Source organism: Ursus americanus, chromosome 1, assembly GCF_024610735.1.
Source record: "Ursus americanus isolate L20-20 chromosome 1, mUrsAme1.1.p, whole genome shotgun sequence".
NCBI lineage: Eukaryota > Metazoa > Chordata > Mammalia > Carnivora > Ursidae > Ursus > Ursus americanus.
In genome coordinates, this window is record NC_142127.1 from 79,389,632 (window position 1) to 79,409,299 (window position 19,668).

The 19,668-nt window shown below is 39.5% G+C and overlaps 1 protein-coding gene across 2 annotated transcripts in view; it reads left to right on the top strand.

The window, feature by feature from the left end:
• The window catches only part of ADAM23 (ADAM metallopeptidase domain 23), a 251,687-nt gene that overhangs the window by 206,909 nt on the left and 25,110 nt on the right, over positions 1–19,668 (top strand). For both annotated transcript variants that reach the window (XM_087862985.1, XM_045806585.2), the window contains 8 exons: positions 220–319; positions 4,376–4,447; positions 5,178–5,267; positions 6,953–7,033; positions 12,811–12,861; positions 13,573–13,636; positions 15,343–15,448; positions 18,204–18,323. In XM_087862985.1, coding sequence (XP_087719111.1) covers positions 220–319; positions 4,376–4,447; positions 5,178–5,267; positions 6,953–7,033; positions 12,811–12,861; positions 13,573–13,636; positions 15,343–15,448; positions 18,204–18,323 — 684 coding nt within the window. The remainder of the gene's footprint in view (positions 1–219; positions 320–4,375; positions 4,448–5,177; positions 5,268–6,952; positions 7,034–12,810; positions 12,862–13,572; positions 13,637–15,342; positions 15,449–18,203; positions 18,324–19,668) is intronic.

Below are 19,668 nucleotides of genomic sequence, written 5' to 3' on the forward strand. Positions count from 1 at the left end.
CGGTTATAACCTGGCTCCCAATGTGTGGTTTTCTTTGACTATTTTTATAAATTCTACCGCACACACTTATTTGGCAATTTGAGCATAAATGCCTTGTCATAACCTGTGTGGAATCATCTAGATCCAGAAGGAACATGTTCTAATTCACGGGTTTAAATTTTCTTCTCTGATGACTGTTTTTGGTAAATTATTTACATAATTGATTCTTTATTTTCTCAGGGTGTCCCATTCCCGAAAGTTCTCAAAGTGCAGCATTTTGGAATATAGAGACTTTTTACAGAGAGGGGGTGGAGCCTGTCTTTTCAACAGGCCGACAAAGGTTAGTAACTCAGGAAGTGTAATTATTTCTTAAATTTTTTTTTTTTTGCTTCTAAGAAATTTGTGTAATGTACATAACATTTATGAAAGCAGTAGCCTTTGAAATCATACACACCGCAGATCTGCTCAGAATCCAGTCACAAATCTCTTATGGGAGAAGTCTTAAAATCCTTTCTTATATTTTACTCTTTGTGAAATGTTGAAAAGTAGCTCCATGCCTTAATAAAACAAGCTGCAAAAAGACATATCTTTTTACAGTGGAACACTGCCAAATGTCAGATTCTTGTCTTGGAAAACAGGTCTTTTGGGGGGGAGGGATTTGTCAATCAGATTAATATTTAGTCATAAAAGCCATTATCATGCTGAAGTCTGGTCCTGTTTAAATGAGTGATAAAACCATAGTTTTGCTGCTGTGAATCTCTGATTTTTCAGTGCTGCTGGATCCCTCCCACTTTGTCCTCCAAACAAAGAAACAAAAGTGCTTCAATCAAAATATCTTTGAAATTTACATGTTAGGGTTTTCATCCTGCTTAGAGATTGTAGGTTAGATTAAGATACATTTCTTTAACCCATTTCTCTGACAAAAATTCCATTTTCCATTGACAGTTTCTCTAAGGGTATAACTAGTTCCCTGGCTTTTTTTTTTTCTTTTTCTTTTTGAGTGGTCTATTCTCCTAGACAGGAAGCATTACTAATATCAGCTAGCCAAAAAAAATGGCCCAAGGTATTTATGGCTCTCATAAATACATATGTGTATTTATTATTTATGCTATAGTCTCTTTATGTGGGAACTGGCATTTCATCAAAATTCATATATAGAGTGTCACCATCCTTATCCATAATTCCTTAATTCCATATTTCCATACTCTATATCCATAATTCCATAATTCAAAAAGCTTGGAAAATTGGAAGTGTTTTTTATGAGTTTGCAGAAAACACATCAGGCAGTAAAATTTCTCTTGGACCTAAAGCCTTTATAACCCCTCATAGTGTAAATATTTATAAGTATTACTGCAGAAATATAAATGTTTTTGATTATAGGGTGTGCTCCAGGCCCCTCAGGGCTATTACATAGAACATGGTAAATGCATCATACTTTTCTAAAATCTAGCAAAGCCAGAATTTTCAAACTCACTGGCTACAGAGCTTTTGCATAAGGGACTGTGGACCTCTAGGAGTGTGTTTGGAAGTGAATCGCTCAATAGGCTAAGAGACAGGATTGCTGCTAATTAGCAGATGGTATAGAAATTCTAACATTGCACATTTCGTATTTCTTTTGAAAATACTACTTCGTAAGTCAAATATAGTCCATTTGCTATACAAAACATTTAATACTCTGTGAATTGAGAGAGCAGTAAAATCATGTTAACCTTAAGAAAAAAAAATCAGTGACTAATGTGCATAACTGACAGAATAATTTATTCCTGTTCTCATAATTAAGTGATACTCCTGTAGTCAGGGGAGGGTAGTTTGATGTCTGACATCTGTATAAAGTCTCAGTGAGTCCGCAGAAAAAGAAACGGGAATTTTAAAGTGACCGTGCACCATTACATTCAGTCACCTGCCTTTCATGGCATTGGTCTCAGTGCGACAGAAATCTGAAAACTTCAGGGTGTTCAAAATGGGGGAAACGAGTAGTAATGAATTAATGTGAGCTGCTGGCATTTTTGAATTGGGGTGCACATGGCTAATTTTACCTGCCTTGAGTCTTACCCGCCAATTAGAAGTATCGTGCCTGAGAGCACAACACTGAGTCGTAAGGTTTCTAGTGTGTGTGGAAGGATCCATCATTAGATTTCTGAAATTGCCTGTGAGTAGAAAGAAAATAATTCCAATAACTTGGAAACTAAATGGAAATAATGACACATCTTCAATTTTAAAAGTTAGTAAATACGGATTTTTTAAAGCTCCATGGTAGAATGATTTTTTAAAAAACCCCTATGGATTCCAGGGGAATAGTTTGTATGTATGTATCAAAGAACTGACTTTTATTTCCCCCAAGTGCTTTTAGTCAACAAATGTATGCATGCATGCTGCAAATGTTGGGTAATCGTTCTTTCTGATGGCTGAGTAATATTCCATTGTATATATGGACCACATCTTCTTAATCCAGTCATCTGTTGAAGGGCATTTTGGCTCCTTCCACAATTTAGCTATTGTGGACAATGCTGCAATGAACATTGGGGTGCATATGGCCCTTCTCTTCACTACGTCTGTATCTTTGGGGTAAATACCCAGTAGTGCTATTGCTGGATCATTGGGTAGCTCTATTTTTAACTTTCTAAGGGACCTCCACACTGTTTTCCAAAGTGGCTGTACCAACTTGCATTCCCGCCAACAGTGAAAGAGGGATCCCCTTTCTCCACATCCTCTCCAACATTTGTTGTTTCTTGTCTTGTCAATTTTTGCCATTCTAATTGGCATAAGGTGGTATCTCAGTGTGGTTTTGATTTGAATTTCCCTGATGGCTAATGATTTTGAACATTTTTTCATGTGTCTGTTAGCCATTTGTATGTCTTCATTGGAAAAGTGTCATTGGAAAAGTTGATATCTTCTGCCCATTTTTTGATTTGATTATTTGTTTCTTGTGTATTGAGTTTGAGAAGTTCTTTGTAGATCCTGGATACTAGTCTTTTTTTTTTTTTTTAAAGATTTTTATTTATTTATTTGATGGAGATAGAGACAGCCAGTGAGAGAGGGAACACAAGCAGGGGGAGTGGGAGAGGAAGAAGCAGGCTCATAGCGGAGGAGCCTGATGTGGGGCTCGATCCCGTAATGCCGGGATCACGCCCTCAGCCGAAGGCAGACTCTCAACCGCTGTGCCACCCAGGCGCCCCTGGATACTAGTCTTTTATCTGTAGTGTCATTTGCAAATATCTTCTCCCATTCCGTGGGCTGCCTCTTAGTTTTTCTGACTGTTTCCTTGGCTGTGCAGAAGCTTTTTATCTTGATGAAGTCCCACAAGTTCATTTTTTCTTTTGTTTCTCTTGCCTTTGGAGATGTGTCATGAAAAAGTTTGCTTTGGCCGATGTCAAAGAGGTTTCAGCCTATGTTCTCCTCTATGATTTTGATGGATTCCTGTCTCACATCGAGGTCTTTCATCCATTTGGATTTTATCTTTGTGTATGGTGTGAGAGAGTGGTCAAGTTTCATTCTTTTGCTTGTAGCTGTCCAATTTTCCCAGCACCATTTATTGAAGAGACTGTCTTTTTTCCACCGGATGTTTTTTCCTGCTTTATCAAAGATTAGTTGCCCAAAGAGCTGAGGGTCCATTTCTGGGTTCTCTATTCTGTTCCGTTGGTCTATGTGTCTGTTTTTGTGCCAGTACCATGCTGTCTTTGTGATCACAGCTTTGTAGTACAGCTCAAAATCGAAATTCGTTGCAATTTAATTGGCAAACAAGTTCATAGCACTAGTAGAGTGGATTATTCTAGAAATCTGACTCTTCCATTTGTCCTAATGGCTGACATATTTCTATACATCTGTGCATACATCTGCACATTTATTTAATATGCTTTAGACAGTGCAGATTTCTTTTCAATGAGAAAGATGGGCGTGGATTTCCAGCAGTACCATTTCAATGGTTATTTGCATTTCCTTGATTGTATATATTACATTTGCCTGCGACTGAAACATTTTATCTTTTTGACAATTTTTCTGTTTTCTCAGCTGCCTGGAGATAAATCAGTAAATTAGATATCTGTGAGTCTTAGCATTGCATCTTAGCTCCATTAGCAAATATGATAAATGATCTATCCCTTTTGACAGTTTATTTCCATTAATAAGTAATTCTAATGGTAGAGGTCATCTCTGGAGCCCACCTCCAGAGAATCCTCTAAGAAATATTACCCCGTTTGGAATATGGTTTCTAGAAGTGTTATTAATAAGTGAACAGTGTTACCCACACAGACATCATTTGTAAGATGCTGTTAACAACAGATCACAGAAGGATTTCACATGATAGCGGATTATAGGACTATGTATGTGGCCCGATTGGTGTGTTGATTTTCTGTGACAAATTAAAACGTTTTTCCTTTCTCTTCCTAATCCCTTTTAGCTATTTGAGCCCACAGAATGTGGAAATGGATATGTGGAAGCTGGGGAGGAATGTGACTGTGGTTTACACGTGGTAGGTATAAGAGATCTTTCCTACCTTCAACGCAGCTCCTCCCCAGAGCAAACAAGAATAGCGAGAAGCCTACAGGGTCCTTCTTTGTGGTCTTACTGCCTTTCTTTCTCATCTCTCTCATCAATGCTTAATCCCAGCTCAGACATGTTAGAATTAATCATGTCCTTACAGTCTTGTTTGAAGAAAACCTAATGGGTTCTTCTAATCAAATCTCCTACCTCCTAAACATTCATAGCTCATATTTATCCCATTCACATTTTACCAAATCACGAAATATTCTTTCCATGATGTGTATTATTTTTGTTTTTATAAAACTAGGTAGAGTCTTGGGGTGCCTGGCTGGCTCAGTCGGCAGAACGTGACTCTTGATCTTGGGATTGCGAGTTCAAGCCCCATGTTGGGTGTAGAAAGTACTTAAAAATAAAATATTAAAAAAAAACCCCAAAACTAGATAGTCTTAAGAATATATTGGAGCTAAACGAAGGTGAGGTGCTTGCTAAGAAATAAACTTACTTTTTGGTAGAGAAGCCCTCTCACAGAAGATCGCACTTTGCTGGAAAATATGGCAGGAAGGAATATTATCATTGTTTAAAGTGGTTACTTCCTGAAATATTTGCTTTTTATTGTATAAGTCTCCTCACGTGGATTATACATAAGTTGCACGTGGGGAGAGGGTTGAATAACCAGCCTGTAAGCGTTCTCATTTACTCACGTGAAGTATTTCCTCTAGGAATGCTACGGATTGTGCTGTAAGAAATGCTCTCTCTCCAACGGGGCCCACTGCAGCGATGGGCCGTGCTGTAACAATACCTCATGTCTCGTGAGTCACCTGACACTCTCGTCTTCCTTTTCATGGACGTTGTTAGCTAAGTCTCTCAAAGTGTACATCGACCATTTGTAGAGCTTGCCACACATTTGTTGATTGACCTGTGCTTTCGCAATTTTGTAGAATCAGTAAATCTATCTAAATTCTGTGGGTCAAAACATTTACCTTTCTGTGATGCACTATCATCTGTCCTGTCCTTCAGTGCCTCCTTGAGAAAATATACGTATACTCCTTCTAAAATAAACATTGAGAGTTCCCCTGCTAATGCAGACGCAAACCGCATTAGCTGGTAGAATAGAAGAGGGACAATTCCTGTGGCCTTTTTTTTTTTTTTTTAAAGATTTTATTTATTTATTTGACAGAGATAGAGACAGCCAGCGAGAGAGGGAACACAAGCAGGGGGAGTGGGAGAGGAAGAAACAGGCTCACAGCAGAGGACCCTGATATGGGGCTCGATCCCACAACGCTGGGATCACGCCCTGAGCCGAAGGCAGACGCTTAACCGCTGTGCCACCCAGGCGCCCTTCCTGTGGTCTTTTTAATAATATGACCTACTTATAACATTTTTCTTTAAATTTATTACTATGTATATGTACCTTTATTTTGGACTTCATTTATTTTGGACCGTGAACCTAAAACCTAGTGCTTACGTTTTTTATGCTTGGTTTTTTAAAATCCCCTATAAAGGCAAGAAAGCTAGATAAAGAAGTAATCTACATGTGTGTATTTATATGTGTATATACAGCTTATTCGTGTATGGACATAGTTCACGTCCATCTGTAGAACCTCCATCAATTTTTGAAGAGTCATTTTTTTAAATCTTTCTTTTCATTTACTAAATCTCTAATATTCCTTATAACCATAAAGCTACATGATTTTATTATTTCATTCAATGCCAAGAGGTATTAGGCATTACGGTATTTTAAGAAATTCTAGCTTAGTTGCCTTATGTTCCCCACCAGATTATAAATTGCTTGACATCAGGGGTCTCTTCCCTTCATCTTTTACCCACCCCCGCAATGTGATTGGTGTCGCCGAAAGGCGTTCATGAAAATTCACTGAAATTTGATTGTATATATTTAGCTAAAGCAAGATTAAGATCCAAGCTAATAGGTACAATTAGTGAAGGTTGGGTGTGTGTATCAATCTTCAGAGATATCTTAAATGTTTATATTTTAGTGATGCTCTTTTGTTTTAAATCATACTACTCTATCTTATTTATGTACTTGCCATTACCTTGTTTTCCAAAAGTAATACTCTGAGACTGTGGGTTTTGAAATCTGTACATTTAATGCCTTGGTTAATGATTCATATTTACTATAGAGAGTGGTATCTGGGCCTTGTCTGTATTTCGCAACTATCTTGCTAATTCGTAAAAAGAGTTTGGTACCATGAGAGACTACGGATTCCGGAAAACAAACTGAGGTTTTAAGGGGGGGGGGTTTAAGGCATGTTTGCATGGAGCACTGGGTGTTATACGCAAACAATGAATCATGAAACACTACATCAAAAACTCATGATGTGCTGTATGGTGACTAACATAACATAATACTATAAATAAATAAATAGAGTTTGGTAATGGTTATGAGAGAATATCTGAATTATTGGTGAATATAACAATGCTAACTACTTGAAATATTAATTAACACTAGCTCCTAATATTGAATTTTGATTTGCAGTTTCAGCCGCGAGGGTATGAATGTCGGGATGCTGTGAATGGGTGCGATATTACTGAATATTGTACTGGAGACTCTGGCCAGGTATGACAAACTGAGTTTTTAATAGTACATTTTACTTGCCAATGTTGTACACATGGGAAAGCTTTCAGTTGAGGTACATGTGTGAATATGATTTGGTTTCTTTGTTTTTTGTTTTGTTTTACTTTGTTTTCTAGTAATATCTAGATCTCCACTATGCCTTTATTTTAGGAACATTTATTGTGTTTCCTGAACCTAGATCTCTTTTTTCTTCCAAATTTCCCCTTCATAATTAGTTCCCTTTATATGGTTTCTACCCAACGAATTGATTTTTCTTTCTGTCCCCACATCTAAAATAGTCTGTTCACACTGAAAGAGTTAATGTATTGTTTTCCAAACATTTGTAAGCCACCAAGCCCTTTCTTCTAAGGAAAATTTTGTTGTATGTGCACCGTAGAAAGGAGAGAACAACTAACGCTGCTCTGATTGAAGAGGGATCGGAAGCAGGTGTCCACCTCTCTCGGTCCTTCACTAACTCTCCCCCACCTACATTGTCTAGCGTCATGGCCCATATGCTTTGGTGTGGTCTTCTTCACATAAAACTTACTATAACGTTATAATTAATGTTGCCTACTAGCATTTCTTCCTTATACAATTTTTATGCTTTAAAAATATATATCACGTTATTTTAAGTCTTTATTTTTCATTGAAATGGACATTCGCTGATCATCTGCTCTGTGCCAAGCACTGCTGTAGATGTTGGGATATGGTAGGAACAAGATAGGCAAGTCCTTGCCCTTCTGGAACTTAAATTCTGCTGGGTGGAGAAATAAGTCAACAAAAACAGCTGATGGTACTAAGTGCTAAGTGTAACTATGGTGACATGGGATGTGGGGTGGGGGTCTTTAGGTGTGGTGCTCAGGTGTATTTTCCTGGAAGAATTGACATTTAAGTAGAAAGGCATGGAAGGAAGAGCTAGTCAGAAAACAGTATGTAAGGAAGCTTGGCTTCTTCAAGAAATGCAGTGAAGGTGGGGATTCCCAGAGAGTAGTGGGGAAAAAACAAGAAGTCCGGAATTAAGGCAGTGAGGGAATAGGTAAGAACTTGGGATTTCATTCTACTTTTATTTTTGCTCTGACAGGAATTCAAAAACATGTTCCTGTACTGTTACAGTTTTTATAAACACCCCTTTTACAGTTGCATGAGAGCCTGTCATGTGGATTCATCAGTTGACTTGTGACTTGTTATCCAGTGGTGGGTATTTAGGTTGTTGGCAGTTTTTCATTATTATAATTAATACGGCAGATATCTTTCTGCATCTTTAAGAGTATTTCGTGTTCAGGATTCACTCCTTAGGATAAATTGCCCAGAAATGGAATTATCTGTTGCCAGGTATTATGGTTTCCAAGGGGGTCCCCATAAATAGAGTACAGTTGGAGGTCAGACTACCATTTTTCATATTGAAAATGGCCAAGTTGAAAGCCATAACTTAGTGTGAGAACTAAAGGAGCCTCTGTAGGGGCGCCTGGGTGGCTTAGCCGTTAAGCGTCTGCCTTCGGCTCAGGTCATGATCCCAGGGTTCTGGGATCGAGCCCCGCGTTGGGCTCCCTGTTCAGCGGGAAGCCCGCTTCTCCCTCTCCCACTCTCCCTGCTTGTGTTCCCTCTCTCACTGTGTCTCTCTCTGTCAAATAAAAAAAAAAAAAATCTTTAAAGGAGCCTCTTTATAGATCCCATATTCAGGCTGTAGAAACAGGTTATTGACAAAAGTGGGTCTGGAGCAACTTCTGCTTGCAAAGATGAGCCCTTGTCTTGTATGTCTTGGAGGAGCAGCGAGGATAGTATGATTTATGTGAGTAGGCAAGAGAAGAATGGCGGAACTGAGCCAAAGGGCTGGTAATTCCTCCCAGGTTTGTCAGCCGGTCGGTGGGTCACTCTACCTGCCTCGGGGGGAAGTGGGTGTAGGAGCAGAGTAGCTGGAGGTACCCTGAGTTCCCCTCACTGAGAAAAAACAAGAGGAGAGAGAAACAGGTTTCTAACTAACCCTTTTGAAAGTTCTTGATGTATATTATCTGAGATTCAATGCAAAGGGACCCTTTTAAGGATGTGATACAGTGAAATATGTTCAGGCTATTCTTTATTGATTTTTATGCATATCTGTATCTTCTATTTAGATATCTAAATAGGTTTCTTTGCAATTTTCCTAGAATATAGTGAAAGGGTGTAAGAATTGTGGGTTCTGTGTTTTGTGCCAAGTTTTACGTTTTGTGACAATCCTGGTATGCTGTTTCGCTGAGTTGTATTTTTAGGTTTGTAGAATACTACTATTCTTATACCCATCATACATGGTTTTGGTTCTGTGTGTTCAGCTCTTTTCAAAGTGCAGTTTTTTCATTTCAGCCTTGAATTCCTGAATTGCCATAGAATTTACGGGAAGTAAGACTTTTATAATGAGGGCTCTATGTTCAACTTAATATTCTATTTCTAAATTTTTAAAACATTTTTTTTTTAAGATTTTACTTATTTACTTGAGAGAGAGAGAGTAGGAGTGAGATCAAGAGCAAGAGGGGGGTGGGGGGCAAGGGAAAGGGACAAGCAGACTCCACACTGAGTGTGGATCCCAGTCCAGGGCTCCATCTCGGGGCCCTGAGATCATGCCTGAGCCGAAATCAAGAGTCGGATGCTTAACCGACTGAACCACCCACGTGCCCTAAAACGTTCCTTTTGCCTCATGTATGTAAGGTGAGAATTGCACTGTTAGATTAATTTCTCAGTGGCATATTAGAATAGCAAGTTCTTTTAGCAATAATTTCCTTATATGACCAGAATGTGCCTGAAATAGATAATTGGAGTAGAGGGAGTTAAGATCCCCCAGAATTCTTCTGCTTTGTAAGAGTCAGTGAGCTTTGAATTTAATTGGCAGTAATTATGATTAGGAAAAGGGGATCTCAGAGAATCTCTGCATCCCTGAGAATCGGCATCATTGGCAACCCTATGACTTTATGTCTTGTATCTTCATGTCTTTGCTTAATTTTGATATTAGCATTTACTGATACCTCTGAGCTACTTTTTAAATTCACAGTTTATCACAGAATAAACAATACTTGTGCAACTGAGAGAAATCCTTGGCAAACGATACTGATGATATAATAAAGGTATTTTTGAAAGATGTGGGAAATGTATCTTGTTAGTGCTATAAGAGATACCATCTATATGGGTGGCATGGCACAATTAAAAATAAGCACATTTAAATGCTGCTGCACTGTTGAAGCCTGCCTCCTGTGAACCTTCCTGCACAGCCTGAAAGTGGGGGCTGGGATGGCATTTAGAGACTGAATCCAGAGCACTACTCACAGGCAGAATATAGCGCTCAGATTTATAGTTCTTCTGTTTTAAATGTCCCCAGAGAATGTAAGACATGCCGTAATTTCCCATTTTAAACCTTTTAGTGATAAGCAACTTGCTTTTATTAGCCTAAACGAGAAATAAATTGATTAGAAATCATGCATGTAGCTGTAACAGTTTATAATCGGGGCTTTTAAAATTATTATTAGTAAAGAGTTCTACAAAAAATTTTTTATTGAAACATCACAAAAGTCAACTATGATAAATTAATTGTAGACCCTGATATACCTATTCTAATAGCAACATTTCTTTTGCATTTTTGTTCGATGGGATTGTTTTCGTCTCGGAGTAAGTGAGTAATTACCGTTAGTTGATTCATAAGCTACTGATTGCATTTGGAGTGGATTTGGGTGGATGAAGGAGGCCACTATGAGCTCTGTTTCTGTGCTGTTGGCCCAGTAGGCCAGGTTTTGGTGCTGATAATTACGTCCTTTGAGTAGTCACCATCAGATTGATTGAAAAGCTGTAGTGAATGAAAGCTTATATGAAAGGCAGTTATTCTTTAGAAAGATATAGAACCAAAGCATTTTATCTCAAAGTGTTCCTTTGTAAGTTAGTGCTTCTTAGCAATTGCAAATTCTAAATTCTATTACCTTTCTATAGTGAACTTGATAAACAGCTTGACAGGTACAGGACAGAGTAACTTTTTTTTGAAAGATTTTATTTATTTATTTGAGAGAGAGCACAAGTGGGGGGGAGGGTCAGAGGGAGAAGGAGAAGCAGACTCCCCGCTGAGCAGGGAGCCTGATTCAGGGCTTGATCCCAGGACCCTGAGATCATGACCAGAGCCGAAGGCAGACGCTTAACCGACTGAGCCACCCAGGCGCCCCAGAACGGAGTACCTTAATTGTGTTCGTATGGGTCATTCATTCATTTATCTAGTTAGCCAATAGTAATTGAGCAGCTACTCAATAATAATTGAGCCCGGTTTTGTTCTAGATGTGAGAGAGGCAGCAGGGAACAATAATACAATGCCTGCCTTCTGGGAGCTCACACTGGGATGGGGACAATAGACAAACAAATAAGTAACGTATGTGACTTTGAGGTGATAAGTCCTACGGAGAAGAAAAACACCAGGAAATGGGGAATGGAGAATGCCAACATGGGAGGGGTTACAGGTTTTGAGAGCAAACCATGCAGAAACCTGGGGGGAAGATTGAAGGAAGGGCAAGGGCAAAGGCCGTGGGGTGGAAGCATGCCTGGCACATCGGCAGAGAGTCCAATCAGTCGTGGCAGAGCAGGGATGAGGTCAGAGAGAGGATGGAATTGGGGGGACAGCAAATGCATATCATGTTGAACTTTGACGTCCATTGAGTACGTTGGGAAGCCATTGAGCAGAGGAGCAGCGTGATGTGATTTATGTGTTTAGAAGGACACCCAGTAGCTGAATAGACTAGGGTAGAAGCAGGGCAATCAGTCGGAGGCGGCTGCATAATTCAGGTGAGGCATGATGGCGGATTGGAAGGGGGCTGGCAGTGGAGACGGAGAAAAGTGGTCAGATTGTGATTCTAGTTTGAAGGTAGATCCAGTAGGATTTGTTGACAGACTGGAAGGAGGGTGGGAAAGAAGGAGAGACACAGAGGATGACTTCATGGTTTGGGGCCTGACCAATGGGAAGAGCGGGGCAGTCCCTTACCGAGAAGGCGAAGACTGGGGGAGAGACCCCGGTGCACACTGCTGTTGTTTCGTACTCACTTGCTTTCCCTGTGTGTTGCTTTTTCTTTGCATATTTGCTTTGAACACTGTCCTAGAGCCTTTGACTTGAACCGTCTTCAGCTCTCTCAGATGTGGCAAATAAAATGCGTGGAGAATAAAAGTTTTAATTCATTCAGGGTAATGTTTTGGGAAAATGAAGTATGCTTTTAAACAATGACTTGATAAATAGACCTGGAAAAGAAATAACCATCCCATCACAATTGTTCTAGTAACACGTCAGAGAGGTCAGAGACGTAATGAAGATGCAAGCACTCACATTGAGTTGAAAGAGTATTTCTTCTTTTTCAGTAATGTGGCCTACAGGTGAGCGTCAGGGGTGTCGAACGCAGATTTGACATTTCCCAGGGCTGAGAAAGGTCCTGTGAGTTAGCTCCCGAATGTGTCCACTCCTACATAACAAGCTGATTCATGCCCTTCGTTGTCCATGTTAATTCCTTCCACTTTTGACTCTGTAGGCAAGCGAATGTAAGTTCTTATTCTAGTCCACCTCATAGAAGACAGAGAAATAAAAAGTACTCACTGCATGGATGAATTTATTATTTTTACCAATAATAGAAGTAGTTTGGATAACCTTTTTAAGGGGTTACTCATGTTTTTCTATACATTCCCAACTATATATTCACCATGCTTACTTTTTTTTCTTTTTTACATTTTTATATATTGTACACACAATGTGAAGGTCCTTATGTTGAATGTTAACGAAAAACATTGTATTTTTTCAGTGCCCACCAAACCTTCATAAGCAAGATGGATATGCATGCAATCAAAATCAGGTATCCTGGCCTAAAAGTTTTCAATGTAATTTTAAAAGGACTAGTTTGTGAGGTTTTGTTTTGTTTTGTTTTGTTTTCCTTTCTGATGAATATAACTTCGAAAGGAAATCACAGCTCAAAGAACCATACGTTATTGCGATGGACTTTTAATTCAGTGTTACTTCATGGCATATCAAATACTAAATATAGTAATATATTTACCTCTGGTGACAAATTGTCCAGATTGAGGGCAAGGAAAAAAACACAATGACTAAAGAATCAGGAATCTAATTTATTGAGTTGTGACCATCTTTCAATAACGTCAGCCTATTGTGGGAAAATATGACTATTATAATGTGCTATCATATGTGATCATGTGGGTTTTGTCTTTTCTGAAGCCATGTTCTAATGTAACATTCATACCCCAAAGAATCATTCTGGAATCGCCCAAGGAAGTGTACCAACTTTTGTTTTCCATAAAATTTAAAATTTCAGAGGATTAGCTTTGACTTAAAGAGCCGTACTCTGAGGTCTGTTCTGAGTTTTAGATTTAACTGTCTGCTGTGCTTCCCTTAAGACGTTTGTGATTTTTATTTTCACTGTGAAAATATTGGGGTATGGAGTGAAAAAACAGATCAGCTTACCTAAAACAATAAAAGGAGACCTTGCAGTGCCAATCTGGGGGAAGGGAATGGGCTGCGTGGGCCTCCTAATGTGTGTCCCTGTCCCCAGGGCCGCTGTTACAATGGGGAGTGCAAGACCCGGGACAACCAGTGTCAGCACGTGTGGGGGACAAGTAAGTCGCGTTTTCCTGCTTAGTGATTGCACACGGGTTTCTCTGTGTATTATCCTGCTCTGCCAGTCTCGCTGAAGACATGGATAGCTTGGAGTGATGTTTTTATTTTATTTTTTAAGATTTATTAATTTATTTTAGGCAGAGAGTAAGGGGAGGAGGGGCAGAGAGAGAGAGGGAGAGAGGATCTCAATCAGGCTCTGTGCTGAGTGCAGATCTCCATGCAGGGCTAGATCCCATGACCCCAAGACCATGACCTGAGCCAAAACCAAGAGTTGGGTGCTTAACCGACTGTGCCACCCAGGTGCCCCTGAAGTGATAGCTTTAAGGATGAGAATAAAGAGAACTGTGAATCTCAATCACAAAACCACAGAAAACAGCTGTTGAAGCTGGGGACTTGTCAGAACCAAGGCGTGTCAGGCAGTGATGCGGCTGTCAGAGAGGGGAGGCCACATGCACTTGCACAGATTGGGTTCCATGGGGCGGTCACAGTATTATCCAGCCACTTGTGTGATTCACTCTGTACCTTGGATTTAACCACTACCCCTCAGGTTAGCCTTCTGTTCCTTTACCCCAGGGAAGTAGCAGACTTATTTTTTAAATTCTGTAGTTGTATATCTCAGTTTGAAGGGAAGAAATCAGGTCCTTCTTGAGGTGCAGACCCAGAGATTTGGGTACATGGTCCTGGCTCTCAGTATGTTCCCTAAATGTTAATGCACATACATTCTTTTTTTTCTTTTTTTTTTTTTTTTAAGATTTTTTTTTTTATTTGAGAGAGAGTGAGAGAGAGCATGAGCAGGGGTGGGGGAAGGGGAGAGGCAGAGGGAGAAGCAGACTCCAGACTCCCTGCTGAGCAGAGAGTCTCAATTACATGGGGCTCTATCCCAGGACCCTGGGATCATGACCTGAGCTGAAGCCAGACGCTTAGCTGACTGAGCCACCCAGGCGCCTCAATGCACTTACTCTCTTCCTCACATTTACGTTGCCCGTCCTGTGAACTTTAATTCATGGGGGCCAGACCACAGAGAGAAATGGGTCTGTCTTACTGGCTGAGACTGGGTCACCCCCAAAGGAAAAGAAAGCACATGAGATAACAGAGCCCCTGTAGGAGTGATTTCAGTGTTTGGCAAATATCATTTAACTGAAAGATTTACTTTCAGTGCTTCAGTTTTGACAGAGGAAAGATAATAGAGGCATATTTGTCTTTTAAAATGTTTAAATACCAAAACCCAAGTGTTGACATAAAATCTTAATTGCCTAAGATTTATAATATCTTTTAATACTCATATAAAACAGGCCTAAGAATCTTTTTTATTTTTCTATGTGCCACTTTCCTAATTCCTGCTGATGATCATTCCTCATTCCCTCCCTCAAGCCCACCAACAGGAATTGGGAATCAGTTTGTTTCTCAAGTTAAAAACAGCAGCATGTTAGAACTGTCTTGGAGTGGCTTGCAAGAGCCAAGTGGTAGTTTTTGAGGAATTTCAGAATCCTGTCTCCATGCATTGGTAGCTTGAAATTAGCCATGCGTTACACCATGGAAATTGACATGATGGTATTTACACCATGGAAATCGGCAAACGCTACCAGAGGAATTTTTTTTTCTCTTTCTGGAGAACGGTTGTTAAATGTTTACCTGTGCACTGCTGGTTGTGCATAACAAAGACAACTAAGACACATTGTCTTCTGTGTGTGCTCTTCTCCAAAAGAGGCTTCCGGGTCTGACAAGTTCTGTTACGAGAAGCTGAACACAGAAGGCACGGAGAAGGGCAACTGCGGGAGGGACGGAGACCGCTGGATCCAGTGCAGCAAACAGTGAGTGGTCAGCTTTGGGGGCACGATGAGTGGGGCACGATTAGGAAGCCCTGATTCAAATGTGAATTGAGCATGAAATAAATATTACCGATTTTTAATAAATATTCAGCTATTTTAATTTGTACAGTACACATTTTAAAAAACACGTTAGTGTATCTAGAAGCAAATGGCTGTGGACCAAGCTGTTAACCACGGCATAGACTCGCAACATTTCTATAGAATTCAGAACATTTCTCATATGTTGTATTTTACTCAATGCTTGTTTTGAAAAGACACTTTGCTAAGATGTTACGAAATGCTGTTAGGTCTTAATTTTCTACTTTTGTGGGAACATATGGCCTATGAATGTCCTAGAATGCACAGAGCTCTACAAGCAAAATGTGTATACTGTATCTATTTGGGGGACAATTCAAAGTGAAGTAATATATATTTTTGATCCTTCCATGAGTGCAAACCACTTGATTTAATTAAACATCTAATGTCCATATCAGATATTTTTTTCCCCTTCTAAAAAGCATCTAGTTGGTGCATTCTGGAGGCATCTTTACTCAGGAAGTGAGATATTTTCAGAGTACATTGGTAATATTTTCCCCAGATTAGTAGAGGAATGTTAAAATTGTGATTTAATGGTTCATTAAGGTTAACTCAATGACATGGATCTATGGGACCATCAAGTTATGGGCCAAATTTCCTTCGTATTCTTCCATAACAATGAGGATTCTTCCAATTCCGAAGGAGAGCAAGGATTTAAAGAAGTTTCATTTTTCTAGTTAATGATCTCTCTGTTGTATTTCATGAAACTTTGCTCTTCCATGAAGGCTTTCATGGTGGTTGAGGCCTTATGAGGCAACAAATCTTTGACCATAGTTTCTTTAAAATTAAACCAAAACAATAGAACAGAACTTCCCACCTTCTATCTCATGAGTGAGGCACAGATGTTCCAAAATATTGCTTCTCTCTCTGAGGTGCCAGAGACTAGGAGGAAGTGGGGCCGAAAGTAGTAAAAATCCATGTGGTTGAACACCTGGACTTCATTAGCTTCGTTCATTAGCTTAATGTCCTAAACAAACCTTGTCATTTCTCTGTGTCTTTTGTCCCTTCAAAAAGTTAGGGAGGCATTGGATTGGATCATTGTAAAAGATAGCTCTTGACTATCTAGTAACAGAATATCCAACCACCACTGAGTTAAAGAAAGTTAACGCATGTTTTCTGAAATGTTCTAAAGTTGGGAGATACAACATATAAGCAGAAAAGTAAATAATACACAAATAATACACAAGTAATTATTATGTGAACTCCCATGTCAACCGTACGTGGATCAAGAAATAGAACTTGCAGCCTCCCAGGAAATGTATCCTTCCCTGCAAGGTGCCCTTATCTTGCTCCTGCAGGGAGTATCATCCTGACTTTTGTGACAATTACTTTCTTGCCTTTTAGAGTTTGGCTACCTCGGTTTTCCTCCCTAAACAATATATTTTGCCTAAAAGTTTGGTGTAATGTTTGGGAATCATAGTTCATGTATTACTTTGTATTTTGCCTCTTCAGTTCGACATTTAGAGCATCTTTCATGGTGTGTGTCACTGTTCATATTTATTGTTCATTGGTTTTATTTTCATTCGTACTCATGCTCACATACCATGATGTAGTTCTCCACTTGGCATTAATGGTCATGTAAGTTGTTTCCCTGTGTTGGCTTGTAGGAACCACGCTGCCGTGGATATTCTTGTGTGTGTAACCTAGTGCACATTTGTTGACATTCTTCTAAGGCCCTATACCCAGAAGAAAAATTGCTAGGTCAGAGGGTGTGTGTATTTTCTGTGTAACCAGATGATGTCACGGTTTTCTAAAGTTGGCATGCTAGCAAACCCAACCATCGATAATAAGCAAATGAGAATTTTGTGGAATCACATACTGAACCAGCACTTGGTATTGTCAGACTTTTTACTTTTATCCATTCTGGTGGGTATAGACTGATATATTATTGTGGTTTTATTGCATTTCCCTGATTACTAATGGAATTTAGTACATTTTCGTGCATTTATTGGACATGGATTTCTCTCTCTCACTTTTTTTTTTTTTTTTTTGATGTGCCATTTCAATTCCTTGCCCTTTTTTAAGGGGGCGTTCATCGTTTACTTAACAAAGAGGCTGGGGGTAGCTGCCCTTAGGGGGCTGAGTCATTTAACGGTGTCACTAAGGTCCCAGATGATTCCTCCCCCTCTGCTCTGGAATGCTTAGCGTGTGGAGTGTGTATCCTTCTGCTGGTGAGCTCACTACGGCAAGGTGGATGCCAAGGCAGGCCACACAGTCAAAAGCAGGCAGTGTGGGAGTCGGAATAAAAGGTCTTCTCCCCGTCACACTCTAACCTCTTGTCCAGAAAGCAGCATTCTCCCCAGCAACTTATTAGCTGGCTTTTCCTCGCATCTCAACATCCAGGGGCCACATTTAGCTCCACTAGGGCAGGACAGTGGGATGGCTAGGAAAGTGGGTGTAGGGGTCGGGGGTGCCATGGCTAGCTTTGACCAGTCGTGATCCATCTCTCGGGGCTGGTATGTTGCTACCTAGACAAAACTGATCCTGTTGGCAAGGAAGGATGGGGGTCATAGCCAACCAACAATATCTGAACACATGTTTTTATTTAGAAGGAGTGAAAATATTTTCAGTTTTTGAATATATGGAGACTGAATAGTTTTGATTATTTTGAGCTTGATTCCTCCTGTCCTGTTCTGTTTTTGTTTTTATTTAACATGCTCAGTGATGTGTTCTGTGGGTTTTTACTCTGTACCAATCTTACTCGAGCTCCGCGGATTGGTCAACTTCAGGGTGAGATCATCCCAACTTCCTTTTACCATCAAGGCCGAGTGATTGACTGCAGGTAATATATTAAATGTTTGAAAACCTAATGAATCATGAGAATTACAAATTCAGAGAAATCAAGTGAAATTTTCCTATTTCGTACAAAAGGAATATTGACTTTGATTTTATCATCACCTGTCATGTTTAGAGTTATTTAAAAAAACAAAGTTGTATATTGGTTTGCAAATTACATTTGCTCAAAAATTGGACCACTTAGTAGTAGTGGATACTCTTTGTAATTATAATCATCGAGTAGATTTACAGTATCCATTTTGACCCATGATTAAAGCTGTGAGCATTGGAATAGGTCACTGTTTGAACACTCTGTGTGTTTTATTGTTTGTGACCAAAAAAAAGAGTTTAAGCTATACTTCATGTAACGTATTTCTGGTTTAGAAGATGGTTTAATAAGTAGTCAGTCACATATGGAACGTATTTATTAAAATATTACTTATACTGTAGGCAAATATTTGATATCCAGTTGTCTGTGAATACAAGGCACAGGGAGTATGAGACCTATTTTTTAAACCAGGGAATCATATTATATTCCAAGTAAGTACTGTTCCCTTCAAAGTAGTCATAATTCTAAGATGCTGTGCTTTCATTCAGATGGTCCTGTTGTTGCCCGAAACACTACGGGATTCCCCTGTAGAATTGCCTTGAGCATCTGCAAACTTTTATCCATAGTATCCTTAGAGTAGCAAACCTTCACCTTATGTGAGTGAATGTAAGATTTGGAAACATGCAAAAATTGTTTTGAACAACATTTAGGGAATTGATTAGGTAAACAAATTGAATAATGTTCTTTTGGTCAAATGATTGTTATTTTTTCTTTTTTTTTTAAAAGATTTATGTATTTATTTGAAAGATAGAGAGCGCACATGTGTGTACATGCGTGTACGAGTGGGGGGAGAGGTAGAGGGAGAGAATCTTCAAGCAGACTCCCTGCTGAGCACGGAGCCTGTTGATGCTGGGCTCCATCTCACCACCCATGAGATCATGACCTGAGCCGAAACCAAGAGTCGGACACTTAACCAACTGAGTCACCCAGGCGCCCCTGTTTTTTTCTTTTAAATTGTTCTGAAGACAATTCTAACTGGTCTTAGACAATAAGATCCTTCCTAGAATAAGTGACATTTTTTTCCTGATGGCATACAGTGTAATAATGACAGTGAAAGGTATTTCCTTTCAATGTGTGCTTTTATTAAGGGGAAGTGGGAGGAAGAAGGAAAGGAAGGGAGAAGTGAAGAAATACTGGGAGCCATTCATGTCTGCTGATAGCCTCTTTAGTTTCATGAAGAGCAAGCCTCATTCATGTTGACTTTCTCTTTCTAACTATGGTGCTAATGGTTGTATGAATACCT